Consider the following 24,587-nt stretch of genomic DNA (forward strand, 5'->3'; position numbering starts at 1 on the left):
CAGCTAAAAAAGCTGTTTATAACTAAATGCTAAGGTGGTGTAATTTTCTTTTCTAGGAACTTGGAATAAGAATTCCTAGACCACTGGGACACGGACCAAGCAGATTCATCCCTGAGAAGGAGGTGTGGTAGTGTTTTCAAGTACATAGTGAACTTTATGCTTTTAAGGAACATGATTTTAGTAGTAGCCCACAGTGGTTTCAGGACAGCTGATCTGCAAAACATTTTCAGCAGTGATTACATTCAGTCCTGAGACTTTGGCCAGTTCTAGTGTACAGAACAGTGAGAGCCTTAGGGAGCTTTAGAATAGTTATGACCCCTCCCATGTTGCTATCTAGCATGAGAGAAACCCAATACTGTTTCCTTGTGAATATCCGGATGTAATTTCCTACTGGTCCACAAGGTACCTGCCCCTCTGCTCTGGAATTGCTTTTTCTTGAGCTGCCTCTACCACTCTGAAGAATCAGAATCTCCAGAGTGCTGTGCATGAGCATTTCTGCTGCTTCTCTCCTGATTGTCTGGTAAGAGAATTTGGAGCAGAGGAAAAGTTAGTAATATGCCTGTGGTTTTCTAGGAATTTTAATCTTCCATTTCTGTTTTTTTTCTCTCTTGTCATCTTAGCTAGTTTTTTACTTCTTTCTCTCTTTTTCCCTTAGTAAAAGTGATGATTCAATTAGCTTTTAGTTATAATAAACTAAGATTAACCTGGGGTATTCAGAAAGAAAGTGAAGGTGAGACAGTTAAAAATTAGAAGTCAGTGTCATATTGGGGAGAGACTAAAGCCAAAAATCTCCTTTTGCTGATATAACCACTTGTGATCTCCTAAATGAGAGATCATTTGAGAGGTATTACAGGGATTTAACGTGCCTTATGTGCACTGATTTAACGCCATTAATAGATTTAGAATATAATTCCTTTCACTTGGGGCCTCTGGGTGCTGTGCTAATATATTTATTTGCTATTTTATTGGTGGCACTTGGACAACATTGCTCATTGCTCTTTCTCTCCAATCAGACAATTCAGGTGGGAAAGGAGGACGCCACGATGCACACACTGTTTGCTGAGTCTTTTGCCACGCTGGGCCGACTGGACAATGTCACCTTGGTGATGGTTTTCCACCCGCAGTATCTGGAAAGCTTTCTAAAAACTCAGCACTATCTCCTGCAGATGGATGGCCCGCTCCCGCTCCATTACCGACACTACATCGGGATAATGGTACGCACCAGGCGGGAACCGCCGCACCGCCGCTCGAGTCCTGGCTGAGAGCAGCTGTTACTGTGTTTTGCAGTTTCTAGCTGGAAAGGCATTTCACCAGCAGCTAAGGGAAAAGCACAGTAGGTTTGTTGGTGTCGGCTTTACAGATGGTTTCAGAAGAGCAGCACTTTTTGTTCATAGATTTGGTAGGACTGTGAGAAAAAGGGGAAAAGCGTGCTATAGGAATGAGACAATTGTTATTGGCTTCCTTAGTATCTCAGAAACTGTTTCTCAAGAAGGCTTGTTTTTTTGTGTGTGTCCCCTGCCCTCTCTAACTCAATAGTTGGTCCCATCGTGCATTTCTAAATATGTAAATTCTAAGCAAGTTTTCTGCCAAAAGTGGTTGATTTCCAATTTTTAATCTGCCAGTTCAATGATCTTTGCTTGCTGAAGTTGAATTAAAGTTTTGGCTGTGTCTCAATTTGATGTAGAAAGTGTTGGAGTAAATGATACTGGGCCTTTCTTTGCTGAGAAGCTGCCCGTAGTGTCTCTTGCCATATGCAATCTAAAACCTGCTCGTGATTGTTGCTGGTAAAGGTGCAGCTAGAGATAGCTTCTTCCCCCCTGGGGAGTACAATGCAGTATGGATTACTTGCTTCAGGACATGTAATAAATCCATGCCTGTATTTCTCCCTGGGTATAGGCATGTTGCACCTGTAGCCAGAATATTGATGGTGTGTATGAACAAGGGATATTTATGTTATGAGAACAGCAATCAAAACGAGCTGATGTGTTAATCTCAGAAATCTTTTTTTATTTGAGTCTTTGATCAGTGCAAATCTTATTGTTGGATGCTTTGATGAAATGATGACTTATGGTATTTGTCATAAAGTACTAACTTTCTGTAATTGTTTTCTGTATCACACTGTTTTCCTTTTTAGGCTGCAGCACGACATCAGTGCTCTTACCTTGTTAACCTTCATGTGAATGACTTCCTTCATGTCGGTGGAGACCCTAAATGGTTGAATGGTCTGGAAAACGCACCTCAAAAATTGCAAAACTTAGGAGAACTGAACAAAATGTTGGCTCACCGACCCTGGCTTATCACCAAGGAACATATCGAGGTAGGTCTTTCATGGAGTAATGTGAATGTCCCCTTTCTTCAGTAAAGCAATCAGATTCTTGGGGTTCAGAGCCAGACAGGGTGAAAGATGTTCTGTGGTAATGACTTTGATTTCAGTGCTACATCATTGCATGATATGGTATCACTTGTACCCTGTTGTGTAAAACTAACAGGATCATAACTGCTCTTAAATGAGTAACAAATTTAATTTACAACACACTGAAATTTCCCTGTCGTGTTGTAATTCTGTTGGTGCAATGACGATGGGCTCAGATGTGCTTCTCCCTCCTCCACCTGTGCGCTTTCAGTAGAAACCCTCGGGTGTTTCTGAGATGCTGCCAGAGGTCAGGCAGAACACCAGCCACCACATTTTTGTCTGGCTTGCTGCCAGTTCAAATGCTGAGTTCTCAGCCTGGGATGGAGGGAGCAGGCTGACAGAGCTGCCCAGGGGAGTGGTGGTGGTACAGGACAGCCAGGACTGCAGCACCAACAAACCACCAAGGGGCTGCTTCTTCCACCCCCTCTGCTGTCCTCTGTGCCCGTAGCAAGGAGCACGTGGGTGCTGGGACTTCCTGGGTGCTGCCTGGCGTGGTGGGAGGTGGTGGCAGGTCCAGCTGGAGGCAGGACGCTGCACTGTGGGGGAGGGCACACACTCTGCCAGAAGGCCCCAAACCTCCCACACTTTCCTGCCTGAAGGGGAAGTTGGGGTTTGAAGCTTCTTGTCGAATCTAGAGCATTCCACCCACAGGGACAAGGTGGAGGGAGCTTGGCCCTGGTGCCAGGTTTTCACATGGCTGATCTGCAAGGAGTTGTCTGGGTGTTCTGATGCTGTAAAGACCATTATTTGAACAAACATGCAGCAATTGTGGTTGCATCTTCATCAGAGGTGTGAAATTTCAATGCAAGTCAGTATGGCCTCGATAGAAACCACACGGTGCAAATGAGAAAACCCCAGCTTATTCAATTGCCCAGGGACAGAGAGGGGAGAGAAGTTGTGTCCTTTGTGGCTTAACCACGCAGGTCTGTGCTTGGCAGGTCACCTGGTAACAGGTCACTGACCACACTCATGGCAGCAGAGAGTTAGAAAGCACATTTGGATGTCGGAAAAATAATTTTACCTGGCAAAGAAATGTGTTGATAAACTGCATTAAAGTGGGGTCAAATGAATTACTTTAATACTTTTGTCTTGCATTATTTTTAAAGCAACTTTTGAAGACTGAAGAGAACAGCTGGTCCCTGGCAGAGCTGATTCATGCAGTCGTTCTCCTTACACACTACCACTCCCTTGCTTCCTTCACGTTTGGCTGTGGGATCAGCCCAGAGATCGACTGTGAAGGGGGTCACACCTTCAGGCCCCCCTCTGTCAGTAACTATTGCATATGTGATATAACAAATGGTTACCACGGGGTGGATGAAATCCATGCCAGCCAAGCTGGAAGTATTCCAGTAAGTTTTTGAACAACCTCTTCCAATAGTAGTAATTTCTCTGTAAACTTAATACATGGAGGGTGCCTGTCTCTTTTCGTTCTTTGAGAATGGGATTGATGAGCCTAATCCAGACGTGGGTATTGAAAAAATGCACTTAGGAGGAGCTGAAATGATATTGGGAAGCTGGCAAAGCTACCAAAGGGAGAAACAGACACAACCTCTGGGGTTTTTTTCTGCCTGTCATTCATAAAGGTGAACTAAGATGAGTCCCAGCCTCAGCTAGTTCATGACATGTGTCCTGAGCAGCAGTGGCCAGGAATCCTTTTTTCATCAGTGCAGTGGAAAGTTGGCTTTTCCTTTGATTACAGGCTCTGACTTTTTTGCCTTGAGGTGTTTGTCATGCATCACACAACAGATCATTCTTAATAGATTATTCACAACTTTGTGACTCTCTTTAAAACACTCTCCTGCCTACAGCAGTTATGCTGACCTGGTCTTGTTTTCCCTTGGTGAAAAGCATGATGTGAAGTAAGTGTTGGTTTAAGAGCAGCCATGAGGATGTTCTCACTGCAAGATCCTTGCCTGTGATATTTTACTGCAGTGGTGTGGGTGGCATTTAAATTTGTTTGATGGAGCTTGCTGGCTCTCTGAAGGAGCAGACTGCAAAAGGCAGGGAGGAAAGGGGCAGAACTGTATAAATTAAAGATAATTTTACTTTACTTCGGTGCTGAGGAAAGTTTACAAGATCAATTACTGAATTCTTGTGGTGTTAAAACAGCTCTTGTGAAAGATTATTATCTTGCACTGGCTCTTTTTGAGGCTTCATTAAAGCTGCATTTATACTAACCCTTCCTTTTTCCTTCAATGTTTCTTCTCTGTGAGCAGAGGAGGGGAAAAATACAGTTGAGTGTTAAATTGTGGTTACTTCCTCTATCAGAATTTCTGTTACAGCTCCTTGTTTTTCAGTTGCTGAACATTTAGACTAAGAGAAACTAATTTTAGTGTGAGAACAACTAGTTCCAAAATGCTGTGATTTTTAAATCATGCTAAAAATACCAGGGATATAATTGAGAAAAGATGATGACTAAATGTAAACCATTGGGTCAGTACAGGTTTCTTCCAAGAACTGTGTTCCTTGAAAAATCTTTATTTAAAGATGTGAAGGACTTCAGTTGGGTTCAAGCTTTTTGGCTTGGCAGTTTCTGCTATCATTGTCAGTTCCTTTTGCATGAAAATGAAATGTCTTTTTCTTCTTTTTAGTCTACAGAGTCTGTCTGTGAAGTTGAAGCTCTTATGGAGAAAATGAAGCAGCTGCAGGAGTGCAGAGATGAAGAGGAAGCCAGCCAAGAAGAGATGGCCACACGTTTTGAAAGAGAGAAGAGAGAAAGCATGTTTGTGTGCTCTTCAGGTAGTGCAGATATAGTCTGTATATATATTTATTAAGACACTTCCAAATTATTTGAAGAAATACTCCTGCAAAAGGGGAAAGAAGTGCTATTAGATGTCTCACAAACATCACCATTTCTTTGAAGGAATCGAGATTAGGGATGCCTTGTTTTCTTCTAGGAACACCTAAAAGCAAAGTAGTGCCAAGATTTGTGGCTGCTCACAGACACACCATAACTCTCTGACCAATATTGTGTTTAATAGAAATCTTCAAAAGAAATGGAATCTCTCTCTTGAGAATTTTAGAAGTTTCACAGGAGATTTAAGCATCCTGCAAGATGCTGTAAAAACAAGGCACTTGACATGCTTTGCTGTTTAAGTGTATGAAACATTACTTTTCAGATGACTGAGACAATACTTAATCTATTACAAGTTTAGGGTTGTCATGGGCTTTTCAATATAATTTCCTCCTAGACAAACTTGGGATAGAAGTCTCAGAAGCTTATTTTTTAATAAGCTCTCTGTTCCAAACCAGGTTTTTCCCCTGACATTTTTTATAGACCTCTTGAGTTAGGGGAAAAATATCCCCTAGATTCAGGGGATAGGGTGAAAACTGCAGTACAACAGAAGGGAGAAAAATATTTTTGTCTGTAAAAAAAGCCTGAGTGTTTTTCATGGAGTTGCCTCTGAACAGCATAGCTGCAGTTACAGAGCTGTACCAGAGAATCTTAATATGGGTAGTCCAGTGAATGTGTTTGATTAAAAAGCACAGAGACCCATTCTTCTGCAGGAGTTCTGCTCATACACTTCTAATTTGTTCTTTCCAAATTGTGTCAAATTCTGTTTGCCATTAACAGAAGATGAAGAATCTGCAGCAACAAGAGATGTGTCTCGTCACTTTGAGGATACCAGCTATGGTTACAAAGACTTCTCCAGACACGGAATGCACGTGCCCACCTTTCGTGCTCAGGTAAAAGGCTGGGGGCTGCCGTCAGGAGGCTTGGGGAACAACCTGCTCATTGTGCCAGATACCAAACCTGGAAATGGCTGTGCTCTCACTGCCTTGTGGGTGAGGCTTAAAGCCAGCAAATGAACAACCCCCACCCCCAGTGAAGTATCTGCCCTGGATCTATGATTGTATTAAAGCTCTGGGTCTCATTTCTGAAATGCTCCATTCTGCATTTTTACTTATTCTAAGGATTATTCCTGGGAAGACCATGGCTATTCCTTGGTTAATCGTCTCTATCCAGATGTGGGACAACTACTTGATGAGAAGTTCCATATTGCTTATAATCTGACTTACAACACAATGGCCATGCACAAAGATGTGGATACCTCAATGCTTAGACGAGCTATTTGGAACTATATTCATTGTATGTTTGGAATAAGGTCAGTTTTACTGTTTTTGTTCTAAACACATTGGCTTTTCTTTCTTGGGTTGAACCACAACTATTAAGCAAACATGCATGTATTTTTAAACATATTTTTGTTTATGGGGGAGGGCCACTAGTGCTACACTTACCCAATAATTTTTTGCCATAGGAACTTAGAAACAATGCAAGTGAAATAACTGCTGCTTGAAAATGAAAGTGTTTTTCTTTCAATTCCATACAGATACGATGATTATGACTATGGTGAAATTAATCAGTTGTTGGACCGCAGCTTTAAAGTTTATATCAAGACCGTGGTTTGCACTCCTGAAAAGACCACAAAAAGAATGTATGATAGCTTCTGGAGACAGTTTGAACACTCTGAGAAGGTACAATTGGTGTGCATGCTGAAGGACAGCCACAGGCCCTAGATCAATGTCTCCCTGACAGCCACAGCCACACAGCTTAAGCTTTAGCTGATGCTCCTGGGGTTCTGCTCACCATCAAGTCATTAGGAAGTGTCATATTCCCAGGCTGAAATAATCTCCCCTTTCCTCCTGCCTGTGTGCTGGCTAATAGCTGACACGGACTGGGCAAGCTCTGAGCAGTGCAGGGGGTTAGACATGAGAATGGTACAGCTTCATCTCAACTGCAGTCAGTACTGCCTGTATCCCAGAGAGGCAGGGAAGTGGTGCAAGATCCATCCATCCCTTGGCAGCAGACCTGGAACTCCAGGCTGCTCCAGTCCCTTGGTCCTTCTGGCATGGATAGCCCCAAAGCAGTTTCTTTGTTAAAGCCTAAAAGCTCTTCTGCTGGGTTACAATCTGAATTGCACCTCCCACATTTCCTGCTGTTAATTCCCAGATATTGAATCCATTTAGTTTATATCCTTCAGTTTTTCTTTGGAAAGGTATTTCTTAGCCTCACTTAAACTCAATGCTGAAACAAAAAATGCAGAAATCATTAATGTTGATATCATTAGAGGCTCTAGTTTTTGGTAAACCTCTTAAAGCAGGGTCCTATAACTACAATGATGTAAGATGGTTCAAGTAAAACACCGCCTATGTTTTGGTTAGACTAACTGTGATATATGAGCTTTCCAAGCATATAAATCCTTCTTTAAAGCCCAAAACTTTGCATCTCCATAGCTATCAAAATCCGAGGCTCGTTCCCATATGTGTCACTGAACATACATGTTCATGGAGATCATGCAGATGAAACCACAAACAACCCTTACATGCCAGAGAGAAAGTACTTTCACACCCTCCTGCCCACAAGTTTCTGATCTCATCCTCAAAGAAATGCAGTAAAGGCATTGAGGGGATGATCTGGGGAACTAAAATTCTTACCTCCAGTAGCTACTGAACACCTGTGTCTCTGTAGAGACAGCAGGTTTATGGCACTTGAGAGTTTTTCTGGTGCTTCACCTTGGCCAACCACTCTGTGCTGTTCAGGTGGTAGCTGCTTGTGTGTTTCTCAGTGTCCAGGGGCAAGTGTCCTCATGACCTCTGCCTTTGCTAGCACTGCCCTCTGCCTTAATCATTAGCCTCATTAAAATTGAACAAGCTCTGCATAATTGTGCTGCTCAAGAAGGACTTGTGTGCTTGAAAGTTTGTCTGTTTTTCCTGCTAAACCATGGGGTCTGCTAAAGCGTGATTTCCCTTTCCTATGGCCCTGGCCCTTCCTAAGTGTGCCTGTGAGCCAGTGCCACATTGTGCCACAGCACCAGATGCGGCATTGGTTCCTCTGCCCGTCTCAGTGAGCTCCACAGCAAGGTCTGGGTGGTGACACGGGCAGTGCTCCCCTGCTGCTGCTGCACCAGCACAACACCCACAGCCCCAAGGCTTCCTTTGGCACGGTGCTAAAGCATAACTTCTCTCTCCTGAAGGTCCATGTAAATTTGCTTCTGGTAGAAGCTCGGATGCAAGCCGAACTACTTTATGCTCTGAGAGCTATTACTCGCTATATGACCTGATGTCTCTGGCTGCCTGTCGACGTTGGAATGTTCTGCAGCTGCAGTATGGCAGAGGAAGATACGAAGCCTCAGGACCAACAGTAGCTATAAGTTAAGATGCCCATTGTGCCATAACTCCTTTAGTTTCAGCTATTTCCATGTTTGGAATATCATTGCTGCCACTGGGCAGCGAACGCTTGGCAGTTGACAGACAGGGTTGTGCAGAAGTGCTGCCTGCTCATGGTATTTTGGCTTTAGATAGCCCAGGACATTCTCTGAACTTGTGGCAATATAGCAAACCATAGATACATAGATCTTGTGTTAAGGCAAATACTGCGGGAGTCGGAGCACGAAAAAAACGAGACTTGATGACATTTGCTTTCCCTACGAGAATAATTTTAGAAAATCTTGATGCTGCTATTTGTGCAGGTGGAGTGAACAGACCCAGGCTGTTCCAGTTGAGCTAGAAGTGAAAGTGAGCACTGCTATTGTCTGAGCCTTTACTGTGTGTGGTTTCAAAAAAGCCTTGTTATTTAGATTCCCTGTTTAATCAGAACTAAACCTCCTCTGTCCACACTGATAATTTGAAAGATAGCAGTCAATTTTCTCAACTAGTTTAGCCTTAAAAACAGGATGTTTGTTCAGCATTATTTCGTGAGCTCAAATGTGCAATGGTCTTCCTATGGAAAGAAGGGGACTGGAGTCCTCAGAGCTTCTTAGAGATCTACCTACACAAAGCGTTGAGTAGCTTCTTGTCCTCCTTTTCATGGATGAACCAAGAAGGAGCTAGGACAAGGTGTGGGAATGTTGTTCTAGACTGCCAAACAGTCCTACTGTATTACATGCCCAACGCTGGTCTTAATGATTTTTGCAGTTGCTTAAATAACTAGGCTAAAAAACATCTATTTTTAGTAAATCAAAACATGATTTAAATGCTGACATTTAATATACAGTGGTTTTGGAGAACACATGAATACTTTTGTATGAGTGTGAATTGCTTTTTAAATTTGTCAGTATTACTGGTATTTTTGAAATAAAGGTAACAACTTTTTCTCTTGGTGTTTCTGTGTAGTTTAACTTTAAGCTTCTGTTCTTACAGGTTCTAAGACCATATAAAATGTTTGAAACAGTAACTGAGCAAACATAGTTAAAATCATGAGCCATGAATTTTTTAACTGAGTCTAAAATGCTGGGAGGAAAAGTTTAACAACAGAGCTAGAGCTTCGCTAACTGGAGTGGGAATGCCTCTTCACTACTGCTGATATTTTCACCCATTTGGACAAAACTCTCAAGCACAAGGTGTGAGTCTTGGGGTGTGTGGTGCAGAGCCAGGAGTTGGACTCGATGATGCTGATGGGTTCTTTCCAACTCAGCTGATTGTATGATTTTCTGTGATTCTGTGAAATGGATTTTCCCAAGTCCACAAGCACCACCACTTTAATTTCCATCCTCTGGCCTGGGTCTCAGCTCAGACTAGTTGCTCTTTCTACAGAACCTTCTGAAAACAGTTTTAAGTTTACAGTCCAAGAAGCTAAAATATCTAAAAAGATCTGGGGGAAAAAGATTAATAAACTGTCAAAAATTGTGACTAACAGGAAGCATCTGGTGCTTCCTCTTAACTGAAAATACAGGATTTTTAATGTTCCAAAAACAGAGCAAAACTTTCCTGTCTTAAGGGCATTGTACAGCTGAGCTGTGCCTTTCCAGTCTGTGAACAGTTTCTGCAGCACTTGAGTCTCCAGGTGCTTTCTGAGGTCAAAGGTAGGCATGAATTTTTCCAAGAAACCTAAACTGGCCATTTCCATCCTATGCTCTCCAGCCACATCCAAGCGCCCTCTTGCTTTTCAAGCAGTAAACACTTCAGTGGATCTGTGTGTGAGTGGCTTTATCTGGTCACAGCTGCCATCGGAGCACAAGCCACAACCTGCAGGCAATCCCAACTCGCTCCCCAGTATCCCTGGGCAGCTCCAGCAGAGCCCCAGCCCATGGCTGTGAAGTGCAGTAGCCTCATGTACCTCAGCTGCGGTGCTGGCAGCTCTCCCCAGGGCAGAACAGGAATGGGCTCCTGGGCACGAGAGAGCTGCTGCACTGAGGCCTGTGGCAGAGATACCCAAATGGTAAATGATGCCATAAGAACACACCTGGAATCCAGCATTCTGGGGCTGCTTTCTACTACTCACAGGTCTTTCTCCAGAGGAAGATGGAGGCTGGTATAGCTTCACTGGAAGGGTACTCAAGGTCCTGTGCTGCCATCTCTTCTCAATCCAGCTCCTCTGAACATGCCTCTTACTGCACAAAGGCCAGAACTCACACATGGTGGCTTGTCCCAGGATCCCCAGCTCTGCCCTGTGCTGCCCAAGAGCTTCAGGCTCTTGGTTACAATTTGATCAGTAATAACTGACATAATTCGTGTTGTATTTGAACAATCTTAATTGCCCAAGCACCACCTTGACTTGAGCCAGCCATCAGTTTCAGCTGCCTTCTGAGAGACACTCAGTCCTTGTCAATTCTGATCAGTCCTGCTGACAGGGCTTGGCCAGGGGCACCTTTTCCAGTGCCCCCACCCTGCCCTGCACAGCCGGGTGTTTGCCTGCCAGGCTGTGACACAAATGCCAGGAACAAATGCCTCCAGCTTCTTCCCCACAGGGACTGCTTACCCATCATCCTTTCTTTTATACTCTCTCAAAGCAAATCCGTTCTTTTCTCCCAGAAACAAATAATTGAAAGCATTTATCTTCCTTTCAACTTCAGCTAAAATTAAAATGGCAAAAGAAGGGATGATAATTGAGATATTTTTGAGTTGAGCAGAGCTGTTGTTGGAGCAAAACCACATTGAATGCTGAGCACTTCTCTCCTGTGGATTGCAGTGACAGAGGCTCTCCACCACACAAGCTCCCAAAGCAGGGCTGAGCCTTGCTGGGCACAAGTAACACCTGAGCTGCTGAGACAAAGAACAGAGCAAATTTTATCACTTCCACCGAAGTTTCCTCTTCACCACTCCCAAAACCTGGACCACAAAATCTTCCTTTTCCTGCCCCATAAAAGCAGGGATCTAAACTAGGAAAGAAGTCTTGCTGCCCTTCCACTATGGCTCCACTTCCCGGCCTCCTCGCTGCCTCTCCTCGCCTGAAGCAGAGATCTGGGCACCACCAAAGGGAGAGAGAATGGAGCCACTGAGGGAGCTCTGAATCGCTGCCTCCCAGCAAATTCCTCCAGTCTCCTGGGACTGCCAGGCTGGAGCCACAGCAGTCAGGAAGAACAGGGAGAAAGAGGCCTGTTACGGCCCCACAGATGGGGACAAAGGTTCAGGGGGACAGCTGGCCAAGAAATCTGAGAACTATAGGCACACAGACGGCTCCTGGGAGTGTGGGACCAACTGAGAGAAGGTAAAATCTTCTCTGACATCAGGGATATGGGTGTTTTGCCTAAAGATGTGAAGTGCCAATTCAGGAAAGACCAGCACAGCTGGACCTACATCCCACAAGCATCAAGGCAGCAGCTGGGTTAGCAAGGATACCCTAGACCTTGGCCCTCAGTGTCAGAAGGAAGGGGGATCTCCCAAAGAACGCGTGGGGTGACTTTCCCTGACCACCAACAGTGTTCAATCTGAAGAGTGAAGCTCATGAAGGAACACAGGAAATGCCCAAACAGCCCTGGGTTACTGTCACAGAAGTTCTTTAAGGTAAAAGCATGTCAAAGTCTGCAGGTGAGATATGGCTCCTGTCATATTACATTTGTTTGCACAGCATTTTTGGTACCAGAGAGGCCCAAGTACTCACTCATAACTTACCTTTTAAAAATCAGAAGTCCAGCAAATATTTTTGTTTCATTTTTACAGACAAGAAACAATGCAATTACTAGACAAGTCACACTGAACAGCTGCTTCATCAGCTCAAGTATATTGTAAAACACATGCAAAAATTCCATACAAGCTCTTCAAAAGATAGTATCCAGTACATAAATGCCAGGCTTTCCTGACTTCTTTTTAAAAACAGTCATGCTCTCCAACAAGCTTACCAATGGCAATATACAGATATATTAGAAATATAAATTTACCCGACAAAAAAGCCCCAACTGATTAAAATGGAGTGATAAACTCAGCTGGAAGAGTGATGGCTTTGAATTCTGTCAAGAAGTTTTTCTGCCACAGGTTTGAACTCTCTTTCCCAATATATTTTTTGGCAGTCCTTTATATCTCTCTCAAGGCTGCACTCCAACTCTACCTCTTCATCTGTAATCAAGGAAAATACCGTCATCAGTTCCAGATAAAAATATACTCAACTACATATTTTGTAACACACACAGCTTACCAGCTGTGTATGCTGATGTCTTAAAAAAACCTGCACTTGAGGTAAGTTAAGCATCACTGTGGGAGTGTCTTAGATTTAATTGGAAATAAAGGATGGTAAGGGCACTAGAACAGTGAAAATGGTACTGCAGGTTCTTTTACTCTCACACCTCACAGTGTCTGTGAGACAAAAACTGTCTCTGAGATTGAATATTGACTGTCAGTCTGGAAAGTTCTCAGAGTTTAATATTGCCCACAGCAATCTTCCTGAAATAAGCAAACCATTGATCTAACTACAACTATGTTTTTCCTGCCCCAAATTTCTCTGCTAATCTGGAGACTCTTTCAAACTCTATCTACTCTCACACCAAAGGAACTTGAACCACACTAGTTTATTGCATTTACTGATGCTCTCCCTTCCTTGCAAATTTCAAAAATAAAACAATAGGACAGTCTTTATTAAAGACAATGTTAGGAATGGAAGGAAGTAATCAGTCATTTTTCCCCCTCCACTTTGCTTAGCATTGGATGTGGCAAAGAGACAAACTCTTGGAGAAAACAGAAACCAGTCTGCAGCCAGAAGCATTCTCCTGAATCAGGAATCTACAAACACAACTGATAATGCTGAACAAATGTTTTCACACAGTTTAACAGAAGGATATTTGACAGCCATAAACAGACTTAAAATGAAGGTAGAATCCTGCTCCAAATGGGCAATACTTAACCCTTGGCCTACACTATGAAAAAGCACCAGATTCACCATGTGTTAAATAAATTCTGTAAGGGAGCTTATTGCACAGTCACAGCAGGTAAAGGCAACCTGGGGCTGAAGAAAAACTTCAGTTACCCACATTTTGAATCAAACTTTGTATAGAAGAGATGCTCCAACAGCACTTACTCCCATCCAAAGTATGTCAAGGTGCCTGAGCAGATAAGATGGCCTGAGCTGAGACAGGTATGAAGGAGGAAATGACATTTCTGTGTGTGGAGATGGGCTCCAGCTCACACAAAGTTACCAGCAACTGGAAACAGCACTGGCTCCTGTGCCACTACACTGCAACTACCGAAATTAAAGAGAGGCTGATTGTGAGAAAGATTCCAAAAGGGGTTCTAGGTAAGGAGATGACATTTAGAGTTTTTCTGTAATAAAATAAAGAGGAAAATAACATCCATTATTCCAAGAAGGATGTCCTATCTCTGCAAGAAGAAAACTTGTAATCAGAGATAAAATCCAGCCTCTGACATCAAATCTGTATTTTATGATGTCATAGGATAATTTAGGTTGGAAAAAACCTCTGGAGCAGAGTCACCATGTATCAGTTTGCTCTAGTCCATGTACTGTTGGGTACTGAACACCTTCTACAACAGCAGCCTGTTCCAGTGCTTAACCCCTGCCACGATGGAAATCTCTTTTCCTAATGTTTAATTGGAATTTTGTCTTATTGCAACCTATGCCCATTAGATCTTGTTCTATCAATGGCACAGTAACCCAACATACCTAAAATCAATCTCAGCAGCAGAGAAGCCAGGGACCCTGAAGTGGAAAATAGGGGATTATTTGTTTTCAAGGAGAATTGCTTTTCCTACTGTTTTTTTCTACCCGAATTAACTCTGTTCCAACATAGAGCGAGAGGCATTTCTCCCTTTTATTAGCCAGCTGTGCTCCCCAGAAGTCGACTGAATATTTATGGAATCACTGAGGTCGAGAATTCCAGCCTACAAGAACAAGGGTCAGAAGCAGTTCAAAGCTGAAGTGTTGAACTGAAACAGTAAATTTCCCAAAGCAGAACGTGAGTAACGCCGTGGATCAGTGAGGATCAGTGCTCTGCATGCAAGCTGTGCATCCTCAGATAATTTCATTTTCCCACGACTCTCCTCAAAAACCAGAAATATTGGGTCCTGGCCAAAGAGCATATGTGCTGGCTGCAAGCCCAAGAACAAGACAAACACACTGGGCCTGCATACTGTGGGGAAAACTGGAGACTGGAGGGCAGATCCCTGCAGCCTGAAAGGGCTGCCCATCCTTGAAACACAGGCAAAACAGGGGCTGGGTGGCCTGGAAGCTCTGTCATGTCATGTAAGAGTTCACATGTGCTGAGATTCCAAAATAACCTCCTGGAATTGACAGAGGTGGTAAAAGTCAGCACAAGAAAAAGTCTGAAGAGAGAGGGAAAAACTTTCTCTTCAGTGAAAGACCATTGGGAAGAATGTTCCCAAGACAGAGGCTCATCTCCACTGCTGCTCATGAGGGCCTGGGCCAAGGCAAAGCTGCTGCCAGGGGCCTGGGAACAGCAGCCTCCAGAAGCTCTGAGCCAGCAGAGTGACAATGAAACTCAAGAGCAGCTGAAAGAAGGTAAATGACAAGTGCCACTGGAAGGCAGGGCCACTGCATCGCAGGCTGCTGGGATCAGGCAGGGAAAAAGAAAAACAAATAGTGCCCTTTGTCCAGCCTTTCTCTTGGGCACATCATCTTTTCAGGCCATTTCCATTCCCTTTGCTTCCTTGTATCTTTTGTCATCCTGTGCCAGATGGAGGAGGGAAAAATAAAGGGGAGGAGGCCAAGCACAGCAGATGAAGCGAGGTGTCTGCTGTGCCATGCTCCATTTTTTCCCTCTTCCTGAGGGTGTGCTGACGCTCAAGTACAGTTCACTGGCTGTCAGCAGTTGCCTCCTGCTTCCTGAATGATAGAATCAGAGCAATGACAGTTCAAGGCTGTTACTGGACACAATGGCAGGAGGAAGATGTAGGACAATATTAACCAGCTGCTATTACTAAGATCAGTTGGCTCTCTGCACACAGAGGAACCAGATCCCATGAATAAGAAGTGCTTTGTCTACAGCTCTTCTTTTGACTACAGTGTGAAGAATGACTGGCCTTCTGATTTAATTCTAACCTATTCCTAATTAATTACCATTACAGCTGCATTACAATCACGCCTGTAACTGCAATTGCAATTGTATGTGAACTTCCAGTTCATGAACGTTATACTATTCAATTAGACTTACAATTGCTATCCAGCCTAGACTTGCAGTCAAATCAATTGCTTCAATAAGCAGTGTTAAATGCAGAGGAAAAAAATAAGCACGTGCTTTCTAAAACAAATATATATATACCACCTGCTGTGTGCCAGAAAATTCAAGCATAATTGTGGCTAAAAAGTTTGCAGGTCTCTTGCAGAATGTTAGAAAGTGCATTAATAACCTTGAATCACTGCTATTTTTGGATAAATAGATGGAATTACTGCACACATTAAGAGAAAGTCAATCATAGCAAGAAATGTAATACAAGGAACTACTACAGCAGCAAATATCAGTAATTCTGCTTTAACTGGAAAAAAAATTCTCACAAATCCACACACTTTTCTGATTATCTACAACGAAAGATACCATGAGATTTCATGTTCTGTCTGGGTCTGACAGTAAGCACACATCTTAAAACAATTTCCAATTAAAATCATTATCAAGCATAGTTTCCTTCAATTTAGTTTATATTTTAAAGAATTTTTTTAAAGATAATTGCAAGTGACCTACCCAAAATAAAATCATAAGCAAAGCAGCGCTCAGAAACTAAAGGAGGAAAATTACATATACTGGCTACAGGACTATTACACAGCCACTAAACTATGTAAAATTTGAAGCAAAAGTAAATACCCACATGAAAAGATCCCACCGGGTAAGCAAATCAAGGTCCTTACATTCACCTTTCAGCCTTTGTGGAGCAAAGAGCATGCCCTTCCTGGCTTTAGGGAGCAGATGAGAAATTGTCAGGAGGTTGCCCTTGCCCACAAGGAGAGCATGGAGAGAAAAGAAAGGTGGCCAGGCACCAAAGTTAGCCTGTTGCACCCCAGAAATGCCACGATCCCCAGGGGACCAGTGTGTGCTGCACAGGAACCACTGTGCTTCTGGACACTCCACACTGGCCAGCCACTGAAAGCTGCAGGACAGACTTCCCACCCAAACCAATCCTGTTTTGATTTTGATCCTTCCATTTCTTCGATTGAGGAAAGGAGACCAAGACCACGAGTCTCACCCAGAAAAGCTGTGAGCAGCAGCAGCAGCGTGTCGGTGTCTCCTCCGAAGCACGAGGCCGTGCTTGTCGTGCCCTCGCTGTAGTTCCACAAGGTTTTGCAGATCAAACACGAGAGCTGCCAGTCTGCTGGCCCAAAGTCTTGTAAGCAGTCAACCAACCTGTCAGTACCAAACAAAACCAGTGGTTTGTTCCATGGAATTTTCTCCTGAGCTCTTCCAAATCTGGCCGTCTAGAAATGTAAGCAAGCTCCATGGAAGTTTGCAGGAAAATTCTATGTTAATAAACTTCAGATGCTACTTTCTTCCTCAGTAACTTCCCCCTTTTATTTAGTGTTGTTCCCCAAGGATGTGGACATGCCTTTTGTCTACACATGTGTGTGCCTACCTGCAGCTGTCCATCCTCTGTAACTTTCTGGCCAAACTGACCAATTTCACTCACATATTTTGCAAATGTAATTACTTCAAAGACACTAAAATTCTATCAAATTTCATTACAGTCTGTGACTGTCAGAAATCTGTGGCTACCACTAAAACAGAGATTGCAATCCAAGCCAAACTTCATCAGTCACTAATGATTCATCTGGAAAAGGTGGTGGGAATGCAGAAAAAGCTTCAGTCAGAATATCCATCTTACTATACATCAGATTATCTCACAAAAAAAACAAATCCAAAGGAATTTTCTACTTCCACGATCAAAGAATTACCTTTCACATTCAGTGAAGTCTCACAATTTTGCAGATCTCACCCATCCTTGCATTTCCTCAGCCTGTACTCCCAAGGGACTCCTCTCAGAAATGCCTGTTTTATTAAGGACCATTGGGTTCCAGACCTTTCTCCCCATCTCTCCCTTCCTTTCAGACACCAAATGCAGGCTGGATCCTAAACAGGACTCTGAAATGAAGCTGTAACTTTTCTGCCTGCACCAGCTTACACACAGTAGCTATCCAGAGCTCCCATTTCCAAATTGCAGAGTTCCCAGGTCCTGGGGCTGCAGAAGTAAACCTCTTCCACCTGCTGTCCCTGGTGACCTCTCCAATAGTCATCCTTCACTGTTGTTCTCTTCTTCAACCTTAGGACCCCCTCCTTCCCTCACTTCTCCACTTCACAGAGAGAGTTATAGTCTGTTGATTAGTAAAGGATAACTACTATATTCAGGTATGGCTGAAAATAACAGTCATTGAAGACCACCCAAAAAGAAGTTTGCTTTTTTTCTCCTCTCTGAAGGCAGTCATTGTGGAACAACAGGAGGCATCTAACGAAAAGCCAAAAGAACCTGCCCTATTTTTTTTTTAATTTAACTCTCTGATAAGACTAATTCCCTATTGTCTTTGGGGCACTATATATTGGTATAACAACCTCAGTTCCAAAAATGCATAGAGCTGGTTTGGTACAGTCAGGATAATCTCCATAACAATCACTTCCAAATTCTCTAGGTTTATTCCATGCTGTTACTGCTTTTTGCTCCTTTCCTCACAAATTTTCAGACACAGTATAGAAAATTCTGAATTTATATGATTCTATAGGCTACAGAGTATTCTGTATAATAGAAGTTTCTCATATTTATTATTCAATTTGCCAGGAACTCTTTTTTATTCTCTTTTTCCAACCTTATATTGTAAGTTAACTAGAACATGGGAAGGAAGGACGAGAAGACTATGCATTGTTTACCGTGTATAAAAAAGTAATTATATGATGTATGAACAGGAAAGCATTTCAAAGTGAGGCATATTGTTTCATAACTGTGGGCTGTAGCAACTGCTTTACAAGCACAGGAACATGATCTTTCATGTTGCTCCAATTAAGCTGGATCCGCTATTATCTGAACATCAAAGCCACAAGTGTTGCAGTGGTTTTTCAAGGTCTAATATCCCTTACAATGTTATAGTGCCTTAAACTTGAACCCCCAGAGAGAGGAGACTCAGGAGCTATTCTCTGCAGAGTGTGGCTACATCAGGTAGCCTTCCCTACAGAACCAAGTGGTTACAAAAAATTACAAGGGACCATGTAGGGTATCAGTTCCTGAAGTACCTTCACACTTGTACCAGACACACGCTGACTGTGCTGTTCACTGTAGTCCTCCTAGATTCCACTTAAGCCAAGCACGAGCAGCTGCTGCAAAGCCAGGCCTTAGCTGCTTTCTTCTATGGTACCCTCTGCTGCGTACATGACAGAGGGTCTTTGGGAGACTTTTCTGTGGGGTTTGGCTCCTATGAAAGGCTTGTTCTCAAAGAATTTTAAATACCAAGTGTCTACTATGCTGGCATCCTTATTACAAGCTACTGGCCTCAGTAAAAAAGAATCCAATTGAAACTTTTTAGCCAAACTACTCAAAATTGCCTTTTCTCAAGCACAATCAGGAACTTACTTTCCAATTCCTCCTTCTTCCATCAGAAAAGCTCGTTTGTCTTCATCTACTGTGAGATTGAGCAGAACTCCACAGGCAGGAAAACAGACCTCTCGGTTCTTGGAATCCAGCAAAGCAATCAAGAACTTGTATACTGGAGTATAAAGAAGGAAACAATGTTACTAGGGAGATGGAGTTACCATACAAGTGGCATTACAACATACTTATTAGAAAGCAGTCAAATGCAGGATACACTATCCAAAAATTGTAGCGTATTACTGTGACATTTGTAGAGGAGGCACATGACAGAGTAACATCATGCAGACCACCGACGTCCTTCAAAACAACAAACCAGAAATTCCAGTAATAAAAATATGCCAAAGAAATGTGAAAATCCCATCAGAAGAGACTAAGTTGACCAAACTGAATTGCAGGTTGCTTCTTGAAAGTAACACCCTCCCCTTTGTATCTTAGAGTCAGCAGAAATTACAAGGATTTGGCATCTGGCAGTCAGAGGGGGGAAGTTCTTTTCCCTGAGTGCAGGGTTGTCCCAGACTGCACCAAGTTCAGGTGGAAGTGCAGCAGCCTGGGGCTCCTGTGGGAGCATCCCACAGCACCTACTGGCACTGACTGTGGAGCTGTGGAGCCAGGGAGCTGGGCTGGCCTCACTGAGAGGAAGCCTCTCAGCAATTCTTGAACTTGGCACACCAACAACCCAGTCTTTCCCAGCTGGAAAACTTAGTCCTTTGACTGAGACTGTTCACCAGGAACCAGCTACTAAGGGTCACTCCTCTCTTCAAATATGGTGATGTGCCACTCTTGGACCACCTCACTTTCAGCAACAAGAGGCAGACAAAAAAAAAATTAAAACATTTACAGTGGTGTCTAAGCTGAGGACACACCTTTGTGGAAAGCAAGGAGTTGCCATTTTCCCCAAAGCTCTTCAGATACCCAAAGCAAAAGGACTTGAGAAGACTTGCATCCTACTTCACCCCGAGGCAAACAGGAGGTCTTTGCTGAGGCAGTCAAATCCTAGCTGCATGTTACAAAGTGCTAACAAGCCGTCGACTATGGGAATCAAAAATCTAAGATTGTGAACCTAAATGAGTTTTTAGTTGGATTTTCATTTCATATTATATCATGTCTAAGCTGCAGGATCTGAAAAGCTATTTGAGTAAAGGGAAATTTCAAATTTGAAACTTTAGGAAAAACAGAGTTTTTGTAGTATTTACCTTTGTGAAAATGCCATGGCATATTTTTCCTACTCCAATATTTCCATTTTAATGAAACTGAAATAAAATGGTGTTTATAATGACTATTCTGGGATTCTAATGTTTGCCTAATTTGCAAAACATCAGGGAAGATTGCTTCTACCCTTTAACTGAGACAGCTTATTAACAGTCTTTTTAGAACCATGGACATTTAAAAATAGAACTCCTACAAATGAAAAAGTAACTCACTCTTCTTCTGCATGATGAAGTCACGGATCTCATGATGCTGGGAAAGATTGCCAAAGACTCTGACAGCCTCCACAACTGCATCCATATTGTAACTCATTAACATCTTTACAAGCACTATTAGTTTTCAGAGAAATTAAATAAAAATAATTACTTGTAAATCACAAATAAATGGTTGGGTTTTTATCAGTGACTATCAGAATTCAAACAGCAACAGCGATAAATGTAATAAATGGGAGAAATTGTCTGTCTGTCTGGTGGCAGCAAAGGGGGTGAGCTGATGGTAGAACAAGAATGAAATTGTGCAGGGATTTGAAGATAAAACAAAGAGCTCCAATATGGGACTAAATTCAAAGGAACAACAAGGAGTTATGGAGGCAATCTAAGCACAGTTGTAATAACGGGAGCCAGTTTTGCTAGGCAGTTTTGAGTGGGCTCGCGAAAATCGAGGTAGACATAATTTAAAAAATGTTGTAATATATAAAATAATTGATTTAGATCCTGAACAGATGGTCTTATGGTGGGATGTCTCTTAAAGCTCAAATTATTTTCTGACATTAGCTCTGTTTTCTTCTCAGTGCTGCTGTAACACGGAAACACATTTTCTCTGAACAGCTACTTAATATTGTCCCAATCAGAAGCATTTACATCCTTGCTGCTTTTCTGCTTGGTAGTTTCACATATGATCAGTGTGTACTTCAGCAGCAGGAATGAGACCTTCAGCACTTCCTAGGAAAAGCTGCTATCAGGGAGGATTTTGGTGCATGGCAGAGGAGTGACATTACAGAAGCTACATTTATCAGTCTTCTGTGACTGCAAAGCAAAGCACTGAAATCAGTCCATCACACAGAGGATTCAAAGAAGTCAACCTTTAGCCCTTCAAACAACAGAAGAGAGAAAAAATATACAAGGGAGGTTGGCTTCGTTGTCATTACTTCTGCCTCTGGATGTTGCAATACTGAACACACCTTGAACCTGTCTTAGACATCTGAAGGGATTTTGTCCACCAGCAAGTATTCTCAAAACATCTGCAGGAGTAGAAAGCCTGCTGGTCTTCCATCAAAAGGTTTCCTCTTTCCTCAGTTCAGGAAGGCAATGGGACTAGTTTCACATGCCAAGAAATAGGACAGGAGAGAAGTAATTTGTTTCCAACCAGCAACAAGAGGCAGCTGGCTTATAGGTGATAAAATGAGTCATGACACAACAGCAGAGCTGTTACCTACAGAGAATATGATGTCTACCAGTCCAGGCACTGGGCTGACAGCCAGGATATTTTTTCCTATTCCTCATTCTACCTGTTGTGTGAACTTCAGGTTCTGTCTCTCCCCAGTGTCTTGTCTATTTAGACAGAGAGATATGCAAGACACAGCCTCTCTACCTTTTGTATAACATTAACACAATAGTCCCAGAAGTCAGTGCACTTCCTACACATTGTCCATAACGTCAGAGGGGAGAGAATCAATCAATACAATATTGCCAATGAATTTACTAGCCAGAAACAGACAGAAATCAAATTTAACAGGTATAGAAAGTAGCAAGAAGAAAAAAATCCTCTTGCCATATTGTGATTAGAACAAAAAAGCAACATGATTATTTTGGCTCAGGTATGTGGATTTTGAACAAATCTAGCAAAAAAACTGCTGATCAGAAAACAATATAGCAACTTCCTTTGTGGAGGACAAGAAGGGATTTTGTGAACAACCCAACAATTTTCATGTAAGCCATAGTGTTATTTAAAAAAAAAAGGGAAATCATTATTGAAAGAATTTAGCCCTATGAACTTTTTACTCCTGCAATATAATACCACAAAATGTTACGATATCTTTACTTTCTATTGTGTAAAAATGTTTCTGCTTTCTAAATGCTACACAAAAAGTACTAGTTTAAAAGTCCTTACTTTCAGCAATGTGTAGCTTCTCATCTTGAATTGCAGAATTCTCCACTTGGTAGTAGGACAAATTGTTGATTGTTGTTGCAGCATTGATGACCAACTCTTCACAGGCATCAACTGACTTGTATTCTGAGAGTAAAAAAAAACCCCAAAACATATGCCTATGTAAATAAACACACATGTGACTAATTTTGCAGTGCATCTGATCTCAGAAGCAAACTGAGTAAAAGTTTACATGGCCACTACTGCAGTCAAACCTGTTGTTCAGTAACATGGCAGAAGCTAACAGGAACACCTGAGCCAAAAATGGCAATAAAAAAACACTCTTTCCCATTATTAATTTACAGAAATCATTGTGACTCAGGCAATATAGTTTAAAATTTAGTTGGTTAAGGCTTTTTACAAATCCTGTTTGCTGTTTTAAGATGGCACTGAGGAGAGCCAACATATAGAAACAGGGCTGTGTGAGACATGGAGAAACACCAAGGACTATTATACTATTATACCTTCAAAAAGATCTGAAAGATTTTTCTCTTAAGCGTTCCTGACAGATTGTTAACCCATGCAAAAGTCTGAAAGAGTTATTTGTCCGAGGTCTCTGACCTCAGAAGCCAAGAGTGAAGGAAATACAAGAGGGGTAAGTTCATAGGGAGACAGAACATTTTGTAGTAAACTGACTGATAGAATACTCAAGAAGAGGAGAGGGTGGCAGAGAGCAGCTCTGAAGGTCAAAAGCACTTAATCATTAAGACATTAAGACAGTTTCAACCCACGAGACAGAGCCAAGTTGAGAGTCTGACTTGTCTCATCCCTCATGACTAGTAAGACAGTGTACAATCAGGTTGGTTATCTTAACATAATATTTAATGTTCTCATTACACAGTAAAATATACTGAGCTGTTTAAGATGTATCTTGTCACTGCTAAACTGTTCTGGGGAGAACAAACCAGCCCTGGTCTGTAATTAGATTTACAAGGGGATCAGTAAATGATAAAGGAACTGCTGTCCTAATCCTCCATTGGGAGGTAGACACCTTCTCCCACATGAAAGGGATAAGAGGTTGGAAGACCAAAAAAAAGAAAAAAGTAAGAGAAAATTCTTTGAAGAGGCTGAAAGTTATGGGTGCAGAGAACAGAAACAATACTTAATCCAAAATAGTCACAAAAAGTGCAAACCTTCTAAAAAACCAAAACACCACCAAACACATCTATATAGCACCTGATAGGAACAAACTTTCCCTATATATTAACTCTCAGTGGGATATGTTTAAATAAAATTTGTTTTCTTATCCTTAATGATCCTATCTGCAAATCTGATCACTAAATTAAAGGCTTCTACAACATCTTTCCCCAGATACTGAAAAGTCAGTACCAAAGTAGCAATGCTTCCACTGTCTCAAGCAGGCCTTCTACATAAAACAGTTCATAAATATCAGCCAATTGGCTTAGGGGCTTTTTTGCAATGGAAAGTCTTAAACTCTCCTTACAGGCTGAAAGAAGGTAACAAACACAACATAAATTTTATTACCTAGTACTGTAACAAGCAATCCTACAAGAGGATGGGCAGCTGCCAGAGCTGTGCCCACTTTAGGGTGAATGGAGAGGTTGGCCAGCACTCTTAACAGTTTTATCAGAACATCTTCTGCTTTTGAAGGATGCTTTCCATCTTTTTTTCCTTTTCCTTTTCTATCATGGTGCCATGTCAGTGCATTCAAATCAAGTTCATAGTAGGTTTGGAATAATGATGTCAAGGTGTCAATACTTCCTTTTTCTTTAAAAAATTGCTCCCGGGACTGGTCATCCTTTGCTGTTAAATTACCAAGAATGAAGATGATATGGATAACCAAATCCTGAAACAAAATAAATAAATAAACCATGTTACATGGAAAACAGAAGGTGGTAGCTGCTTGAAAAGATGATAATACTTCATTTGCTTCCCAATTCAGATAATAGCACATCCAGAACAACTGAAGGAATGCCAAACACAGCAACTAGAAATACATTCTTATGCTACCAATTTTCATAACCTGATTTACAGAAGAAATCAAACACATCTGACAGAACGAGTATAGCACTGGAGTGATTACTATTGGGATATATTTAGTACAAGTAATCTATTTTTACCA

General features: G+C 42.1%; 2 protein-coding genes across 7 annotated transcripts in view; one reads left to right on the plus strand and one right to left on the minus strand.

Moving 5' to 3' along the window:
- SESN1 (sestrin 1) overlaps positions 1-9,505 on the plus strand; it is a 77,299-nt gene extending 67,794 nt beyond the window's left edge. For all 6 annotated transcript variants that reach the window (XM_088161929.1, XM_088161931.1, XM_088161930.1 and 3 more), the window contains exons 2-10: positions 57-122; positions 1,014-1,214; positions 2,135-2,317; positions 3,520-3,762; positions 5,005-5,152; positions 5,988-6,100; positions 6,329-6,519; positions 6,745-6,889; positions 8,389-9,505. In XM_088161929.1, the coding sequence (XP_088018055.1) occupies positions 57-122; positions 1,014-1,214; positions 2,135-2,317; positions 3,520-3,762; positions 5,005-5,152; positions 5,988-6,100; positions 6,329-6,519; positions 6,745-6,889; positions 8,389-8,475 (1,377 nt within the window). In that variant the 3' untranslated portion in view covers positions 8,476-9,505. The remainder of the gene's footprint in view (positions 1-56; positions 123-1,013; positions 1,215-2,134; positions 2,318-3,519; positions 3,763-5,004; positions 5,153-5,987; positions 6,101-6,328; positions 6,520-6,744; positions 6,890-8,388) is intronic.
- A 2,827-nt stretch (positions 9,506-12,332) lies between these two features.
- ARMC2 (armadillo repeat containing 2) overlaps positions 12,333-24,587 on the minus strand; it is a 61,279-nt gene continuing 49,024 nt past the window's right edge. The window contains exons 14-19 of the mRNA XM_014887876.2: positions 23,990-24,311; positions 22,469-22,591; positions 20,575-20,688; positions 19,136-19,268; positions 16,772-16,929; positions 12,333-12,685 (exon numbers count right to left, since the gene is read on the minus strand). Coding sequence (XP_014743362.2) covers positions 12,552-12,685; positions 16,772-16,929; positions 19,136-19,268; positions 20,575-20,688; positions 22,469-22,591; positions 23,990-24,311 — 984 coding nt within the window. The 3' untranslated portion in view covers positions 12,333-12,551. The remainder of the gene's footprint in view (positions 12,686-16,771; positions 16,930-19,135; positions 19,269-20,574; positions 20,689-22,468; positions 22,592-23,989; positions 24,312-24,587) is intronic.

Source organism: Sturnus vulgaris, chromosome 3 (assembly GCF_052056855.1).
Source record: "Sturnus vulgaris isolate bStuVul1 chromosome 3, bStuVul1.hap1, whole genome shotgun sequence".
In the NCBI taxonomy this organism is placed as follows: Eukaryota; Metazoa; Chordata; class Aves; order Passeriformes; family Sturnidae; genus Sturnus; species Sturnus vulgaris.